This window comes from Notolepis coatsorum (assembly GCF_963971535.1).
Source record: "Notolepis coatsorum genome assembly, chromosome: 20".
Classification (NCBI taxonomy): Eukaryota; Metazoa; Chordata; class Actinopteri; order Aulopiformes; family Paralepididae; genus Notolepis; species Notolepis coatsorum.
The window spans coordinates 42873632-42882662 of record NC_140184.1 but is presented as its reverse complement, the minus strand read 5'-3'; the positions used below and the strand labels follow the sequence as shown (position 1 = coordinate 42882662).

Sequence of the window (9031 nt, the reverse complement as noted above, 5' to 3'; positions counted from 1 at the left end):
TGACAGGACCGCCATCTATTGGTGAACGTAAGCCAACACAGCCTGGCCGTTTTAATTGTATAGTGTAAGCGTCATCACACACACAGGCTGGGTTATTTGAAAATAAAGTCAGTTGGCCTATGTATTTATTTACCCGAATGAATTATACAATTCCACTAAAAGGAGGGGAATGCGGAGGGGGAGGAGGTGATGATGATGATGATAGAGAGATGATGGAAACTGCAACAGTGCGAAACAACGAGCCTTGCAACCGGAATCGTGCTTTCTCGTTGAGAAGTAGACGTGGCGCAGCGGATAAATCGAGAGCCAAAGATGGAAAGAGAGAGAGAGAGAGAGAGAGAGAGAGAGAGAGAGAGAGAGAGAGAGAGAGAGAGAGAGAGAGAGAGAGAGAGAGAGAGAGAGAGAGAGAGAGAGAGAGAGAGAGAGAGAGAGAGAGAGAGAGAGAGAGAGAGAGAGAGAGAGAGAGAGAGAGAGAGAGAGAGAGAGAGAGAGAGAGAGAGAGAGAGAGAGAGAGAGAGAGAGAGAGAGAGAGAGAGAGAGACGTTGAGAGAGAGACGTTGACACGATAGCAGCCAGGGGTTCCACGCATAGGGTTCCACGTGGACTCTGTCATTGACCAAAACAGAGTGCATCCGTCCGCTGTGGCGCTGCGCTGCTCTGTCTGTTGCGCACTGCAGACCGGGAGCGCGAAGGGCGGTGTGTGATACGGTGCAAGAAAAAGACATCGTTATGAAAGTACATCCTAGAAAAATACGAAATAGAAGAACCGTGCGATAGAATGCTGTCTGTATACCAATCAAATATGCCGACAGGTAGGTTTACAACAAAGGTATTCAGAAATAGTTATAGGCTGGCTATATACAAAAAACAAGAACCTTGGGCTACAGTAGGTTATACTGTACAAAATAAGGTGCACGGAAGACAATGCATTGCTTACTGTATAATTAATATCCTCTCTATGTTAAACCATAACTAGACTGCGTTATAGGGATGCTATACTACGATTTGATGCTGGGAACGCCTTGGTATAATTCATAGACTAATATTCCTGCTTGTGATATTATAGGAAGGCAGTAGCTGATTTGAAGTAATGGTTTATGTATCCAACATCTGCAATTTGAGCTAAAGCCATTTGACCATTTCTCCAGTGATGAGGAAATTGACCCAATGGTCATAGGTTTATACTGCAATTACCCTCGACTATAGCCTATATTGGAAGCAAGGTATAATGAACTAATATTAGCTATAGCAGAATAACAGTATGGTTCGCCTTAGGAGGAAGAAGACTGCATTGCCAAACAAAAAACGTCTGGGAGCTTTTATATTTTATTTGTTTTTAGGCAACCACAGAGTTGAAAATTAATGAATGAATGCTGTATTCTTGCAGGTGCGTGGGCAGTCAGGTCTGGTGGCGACAGGATTATCACAGTATGTGTTGTCTCCCTCTGCCTGCTCGTACACCTGAGTCTGGCTGCTCCTGGACTAACAGTAGACCAGAGGTAAACTGCTATCTATCTATCTATCTATCTATCTATCTATCTATCTATCTATCTATCTATCTATCTATCTATCTATCTATCTATCTATCTATCTATCTATCTATCTATCTATCTATCTATCTATCTATCTATCTATCTATCTATCTATCTATCTATCTATCTATCTATCTATCTATCTATCTATCTATCTATCTATCTATCTATCTATCTATCTATCTATCTATCTATCTGTCTATATCTATCCTATTCTCTCTCTCTCTCTCTCTCTCTCTCTCTCTCTCTCTCTCTCTCTCTCTCTCTCTCTCTCTCTCTCTCTCTCTCTCTCTCTCTCTCTCTCTCTCTCTCTCTCTCTCTTTGGCTCTGTTTGACTCTCACCAGCACATCTAGTTCAGGGTGTTTATTTTGTTTGCCTTGCTTTGTTATTGTAGAGACGACTGCCAGTAACATGTTTCTGTTCAAATTATTGCATTAATGTTTCATATTGAGTGGACTTAACTGGAAACGTTTATATTTGATTCAGTGTGACTTATTAAATTGTGTGCCAAAGTCAAATGCGAAAATTAACTCAAAACAATCTAAATCTGTATTGAATTGATAATTGATTTTTAATCTAATCATGACCCCAATAATCAAAATCAAATCGACTTGTGAGATTTATGAATAGCTGTACCTCTAATTATGTTTCTGCATGAGTGAGTAGATTAGTTTAGCTGTATTGTTGGTCTGCATAAAGAACTCCTTCTGGCTCTTGTAATTCGGATTTCATGGATACGTTTGTTTAGCTACAGGCACATGAATAATCAGATATTTCTTTGCGATATTGAAGTTTCCGGTTTTTAATTTGCACATGTAAATGCCCTTTTCTGTTTACAATACGCTCCATGTATCACTTAAAATGAACAAAACAAAACAAACAATGCGAGGAGGCATTGGTGCATGTGTTTATTGAAACTGGGATGTCTATATGACTGTGAGACAATTGTCTTTACAAATGTGTCTGTATTACACAATACCTATTCTGAACGTCTTACATTTTGCACCTGACTAATAAAAACTAAACTAAAACTAAATGTTTTTAAAACAATAAAAACTAAACAAAAACTAGCCATCCCACTTCGGAAACTAACTGAAACTCAACTGAATTGAAAACAAATGAAATACAAATAAAATTGAATAACCCTGGTGAATGGAAATATATAAACTTTTGTGTGGTTCTTTGCTATGTTTCCATAGGATAGATAAGCAAACTATGTCAGTTGATATGGGTTATTGTTGAGTGCTGGTCTGGAATGTATACCTTTGGAACCCCTGCCACACGCATACACACACACACACACACACACACACACACACACACACACACACGCGCGCGCGCGCGCACACACACACACACACACACACACACACACACACACACACACACACACATGCATCATGCATCATGCATGTGAGGTGAGGTGAGGTGAGGTGAAGTAAGTTGAAACTATCCAGATACGTTACTATAAGAAGCAGTGTGGTTATGTTTACATCTTTTGTTGAATTCTTTTTTATTATTTTTATTTTTACTTATTATCTCTAATAGGGCAGAGTCAGTTGATGCCCCACCCCCTTCGACAGAACTAGCCAATCCCTTTGGATCTGGAGAGGAGGACCACAGGTGAGTGGCAGCTCGGGAATAGGAGCCTGGCTAGGGGATTGACATGTTTTCTATGTCTAAGTGGGTGGGTGTGCAACACAGGCCTCTGGCTACAGAGGTCATCTGTATATCTGTATTATGCACACCCAGGGGTGTAGCTCCAGATTCTGGGCCCCATGAAAGAATGTATTTGTAGGCCCCCAGTGAATGCGAGCGCGTGTAAGCGCGCGAGCGTTTTCTTTTTTGGCAATTTTTTTATTGATGAAAACGCATAATATGGTTTTTACCTATACATTCGGATCAGCAGTTCAGCACCTGCACTGTTGGTGGGTGAGCCTAGTAAAGGATGTCGCATTGCGTTCATCTTCAATGAATGGACCAATGCAATAGTCTACCAAAGCCCCCCCTCTCTCTCTATATATCTCACACACACACACACACACACACACACTTCAGAAACAAACATAGTATCAATGAGAGCATCAATAATACAAGAGTGATGTCTAGTAAAAAAAACATTTCTTTTTCTTTTTTTTTGGGCCCCCCCCCCCCCCAGTGCTGGGCCCTTGGAATCATCCTAAGCTACCCCCCCCCCCCCAGCTACGCCCCTGTGCACACCTATACCAAAAATTCCAACTGCATGTCAGTTTCTCAGTCAACACACAGACATGAATGGTTGCCAATGGTTGTATATCAAAAGGTGGTATCAAGTCAACCTCCTGACTGGTTAGTTATACAGTACATGCCTTTCACAGTACCGGTATGTTAGCTCTGACTTCCTGTTTACTATGGTAACAAAGTGGATTGCAGTTTTGGGAGTAGTAAACTACATGTAGTTCAATTACTAGTTTACCTATATTTTGCAGTAGTTGGGTTGGGTGGCATTTTAACTACATTCAAACCTCAGAATTTCAGTTGATAACTACTTTGGGTCAAGTACTTTTGGTAGTTAATAACAAACGACGTATTTCCCTAGAAATCTAAATTTCTCCCTGTCCTCTCCTGTTGTGTGGGTTGGAGTTGAGTTGGGGTAGGGCCCGGGGGAGGGTTTGGTATTACTAGCCACACATCTGCCTAGAGAGGTCTGGAGAAATTCACTGTATAATCAGTTACTAAACACAAATGAAAACAAAGTGTAATACCAAGCAGGGCTCTTTTGACTACAGGTGGCAGGTATGTTCTACCTTTAATCAAACATGCTAAATTAATTCAGAAGCACAAAATTAAAGCACCATTGATATAAGTTCTATCTCACTCAATCTGTGGACTTTGTGCTGTGTCGTGGCAGGTGAGGTGGCTGGAGGCCTGTCTTATTGACTGATAAGATTATGACGAAGTCTCCGTTATGGAGCAGATTCTCCATCTGTACGTCTGTAGACCAGATGATAGAGCATGCGTTTGTTTCCAGTGTAGAATTAGAATGGCTAGAAAGGCACTTCCCTGCTTGCGCTGATATATTATTTTGACTGTGTAATAATAAAGAGAGATAATATAGCAGCCCAAGCAAGCCTCAATGTTTCACAAACACTGCTCTGGGTGGGGTGTGTTTATGGCAGTGTTTCTCAAAGTGGGGGGCGCGCCCCCCAGGGGGGGCGCAGAGGCATGACAGGGGGGGCCTTGAGATTTATAAAAAAAAAAATTATTTTTTTTGGATTACATAAAATTATCACTAAAGTTCTATCTGTTGCAGCTGCACTGTTCTCCATGAAAATACCATTTCTCAAAATCATTATTTAATAAAACGCAGAAAAGGATCACCAAGTTACTCTGGATAAAAAAAACCTTTACAGACAACATTGAGACAAAGCTTCCTGACACATCTCCATCCAAACTCTTGGAAGAACTCTTTGAAATCTCATCTGATACCACCTGGAGAGCTAGTTTCAGAGTGTGGTGCTGAGTACCAAGTATCTCATCTCATGGCCCACCAAGTATCTCATGATGCAGCAGTTAAGGTGTTGATACCATTCAGCACCACATACAGTATCTGTGTGAAGCTGGCTTTTCATCCATGACAGCTCTGAAAACAAAATATAGGGCCAATTTGAAAGGTCACGATATTGGTGTTATTTCAATAAATTTAAACATGGCCCTTTTCATGACTATTTTGTTGGGGCGAGGGGGGGGGGGGGCCCAAAATATTTTGGTCCGCCAAAGGGGGGCCTGACAGAAAAAGTTTGAGAAGCACTGGTTTATGGGATGAGTGTGTGTGTGTGTGTATGTGTACAGTATATGTGTCTGTGTGTCACGTGAAGTCACCATAAAATGTGGCTTCTCAACTACATTGAAGTAGGAACAGGTTGTACTAGTCATAGGCTAGTTAAATATATACATATAAATATATACGCCTCCTGTAAAACACAGTTTAACTCATTGACTGCCACGCTGTTTTTCCATCTTTACTCCCTGGCGCCAGCGTTATTGACCATTTTCACGATGTTTGCGGACCCATCATATATTCTATATTATAGCTATGGAGACAATAGTATGGCTCATTTGACAGGCACTATTTATACTCCAACAGGGACAAAGCGGTTTATTTCTACATACCTTCGTTCGTGCGCTATCCCACGCAAAAAATCGCCCCGTTTCACAATAATCCAGGCTTGTTTTCTGGATTGTGATATAGTGTTTTGTGCGCATATGCGCAAATCTCGCGGTTGCTCGCCTGAAACCTATATTATTTCCAGGTCAAAGGTAAACACGACCATATGTTTCTTCACAAAGCCATCGGGGGGGGGGGGGGGGCGTTTCGTCATTTCAATTCTAAGTTAATCAGAGGCCACAGGAAGACTCACAAAGGCCTGCGTGAGTGTTTAGAACAATAATAATAAAGAAAACGAAAGGAGCGGCTGGGTGGCGCAGCGGGCAAGTCGCTTGTCACCAACGCAGGAGACACTGGTATCGAGCCCAGCTCTCTGCGTTGCTTCCGGCCGTCATACTAACACAATTGGCAGTGTTAGAGGGTGGGAAAGCCGGTGGGTGGGGATTGGACGTTGGGGACAGCGACTCCTACAGGTGGGTTGGGTGACGCCTGTACAGCAGAAACAGGAAGTATCGGGGGCAGCGTGAGCCTCCCACGCGTTACTCCTCGCCACTGAGAGTTTGCGCTGTCTGGTGAAAAGATGCGACAGGCTGCCTCCTCGTGTACCGGAGGGGACACGTGATGCAAGGCTTCTATCCTCACTACAGCCGACCAGTGGGAGGCATAGTCTAGCAACGTTCAAGACAGGGGAGGGGAGAATTGGCAATAAGAGATTGGGGATAAGAGAAAAATAAGGAGAAAAAGTGGATAATTTTTTTTAAGAAAACTAAAAACGGAAAATAAATTAGATATCTCGTTTTTGGGGCGGCTAGGTGGCGCAGTGGGCAAGGCGCTCGCCACTAACGCAGGAGATGCTGGGTTGGAGCCCAGCTCTCGGCGTTGCTTCCGGCTTGGCTGGTCGTTCATACTAATACAATTGGCAGAATTAGGGGGTGGGAAAGCCGGTGGGTGGGGATCGGACGTTGTGGACAGCGACTCCTACAGGTCGGTTGGTGCGCCTGTACAGCAGAATCAGGAAGTATCGGGGGCAGCGTGAGCCTCCCACGCGTTACTCCTCGCCACTGAGACATTGCGCTGTGCAGGTGAAAATATGCGACGGCTGCCTCCTCGTGTACTGGAGGAGACACGTGATGCAAGGCTTCGTCCACATTGCAGCCGACCAGTGGGAGGCATGGTCTAACAACGTTCGAGACAGGGGAGGGTAGAATTGGATAATACGAAATTGGGATGGGAGAAAAAATAGAAAATGGGGAGAAAAAGTAGATAAAAAAAAATATATATCTCGTTTTTGGCGCTTAACTCATTCAGCGCCATACCCGACATTTCTCGGGTTATCTCGCCAGTGGTTGAGCGCCATACCCGAGACATTTTGGGGTTTTCGGGTTTTGATCCTTTGATATTTTTCCTCTGATTCCCGTTCTAAACCATCATCCGGATCATTCTATGTGTCCATGGCTCGTTTGCTACGTTGGAATTGCAATGCTGATCGAATCTCACCAGGTGGCAGTATCACCTACCTTTTGAACTCAGAAAGAAATGGGTCAGGAGAGGCAATGAATGAACCGGACTATCGAGACTCGCTCTGAGGGGGAGGAGCTCTTCCAACGCAATCGCTAGCAGATCTGCTCGCCTCAAAACCTATAGTGTCCCGTAAACACGTGTAATTACATATAAACGAGTAATCGTGATCGCCGATGGGATCATTGGAATTATTCTTTTTGGATTACCTTCTGGCTAAGGTAAGGACCCCCTATGTCTATTTTACCGAACCTGAAACATGTTTCTGTAACGATCACAGTTTTGTGTTTTATCAAACGTAAAACATGCTCGACAAACACGATCACAGTTTTGAGTTAAAACGATGATTTCATGAATGCACATATAGAGCTGCCGCGATTACCGCATTACCGCGGTATCGCTGTTACATCACGGCCACCGCAGAGTAGGCTGAATACCGCGTCACCGCTGTTTTTTATAATAATAATAATAAATTACCCTCCTCTCGTTGGGCTTGCGGCTCTGCAGATATACCCTACTCCTCTATCGAGGTTCCAAGCGACCCTATTGGGTACCAGAAAAGTCACGTGAAACATTGCAGACCACTGATTGGTCAGAAGAGAGACGCGTCACACGTTGTAGCGTCATGCAGTGTGTTACCACCAATCGGCAAGCGCGTATTAGGTTTTTACTTCCTGAATGTCAGCTCATCACAACACGGCTAATAACGTTAGCTTTAACTCTCCGCCGGAGTGGACTACCATCGCTCCTAAGGAGTACTAAACGAGACATAATGATTTTACTGTCTGCAACGAATGTTATAATAAAAGCCCTTCGTTCTATACACTTGTCTGATTGAAAACTTTATTAACAGACCGCAGAATGGGACAACTCAGCACGCTCTGAGCAAAGAAAGGAACCGAGATATGAATATGCTATGGTCCGGTAAATACGCTGATGTTATTGAACGTATAACTATATAATGTTAATGCCACAAAATGAATGCCTTTATTATAAAGTAGTAACTTTATAGTAATAATAATAAGAAAGGGTCGGGGGGGTTAGGGGTAACCACCCCTGCCCGCGACACCGAGTGAACTGCGCACGACCAGAGGGGAAACTTCGAATCCGTGTTTCACTTTCAATAACTAATGCGTGCTTGCCGAATCCCAAACAATATTCATGCTGCAAAGTCATCCTCTAAAGATAGACATTTAGACTAGAGGCAGGCTATATGCTATAAAGAGTAGACTACCGCGGCGGTAGGAAATATTTTGCAAATTAGTGCGGTAAGGAAAACATCAATACCGCGGCAGCTCTATACACATATGTACATGGTATATACATTTGATTTGGGAGTATTTAGGGTTTCAGGGGATCAACCAGAACGGTTTGGTTTTATTCCATATAACGCGTTTTATCTCGCAATCTATGGAAAAAGACTGGATTATCTTGGAAATGGACGATGTTTAGCGTGTAATAAACTACAAACTACAGTGTGTAGAAACTAACTATTTTTTACATGTTGGACTAGAAATAGTGTCTGTCAAATTAGCCATACTATTGTCTCCATAGCTATAATATAGAATATACAATAGTGTCCACAAAGATCGTGAAATATCACGAAAATGGTCATGAAAAGCGGCGCTAGACAGTGAAGGATGGGGGAAGCTTATGGCGCTCAATGTGTTAAGCGTTGGCTTTCAGAAATGAGATATCTCGTTTTTGGCGCTGAATGAGTTAAAAGAGAAGATTACTGGTAAACTGGAAAAGAAAAAAGAAGGAACTGGAGCCAGAGACAGGGGGAACTGAGACATGAAACTCCCTCCTAGATACTTCCATCACCAGCTCAGA

The 9031-nt window shown here is 42.9% G+C and overlaps 1 protein-coding gene across 1 annotated transcript in view; it reads left to right on the top strand.

The window, feature by feature from the left end:
- Positions 1-557: 557 nt before the first annotated feature.
- cgref1 (cell growth regulator with EF-hand domain 1) overlaps positions 558-9031 on the top strand; it is a 16339-nt gene continuing 7865 nt past the window's right edge. The window contains exons 1-3 of the mRNA XM_084337278.1: positions 558-812; positions 1388-1499; positions 3082-3156. Coding sequence (XP_084193404.1) covers positions 779-812; positions 1388-1499; positions 3082-3156 — 221 coding nt within the window. The 5' untranslated portion in view covers positions 558-778. The remainder of the gene's footprint in view (positions 813-1387; positions 1500-3081; positions 3157-9031) is intronic.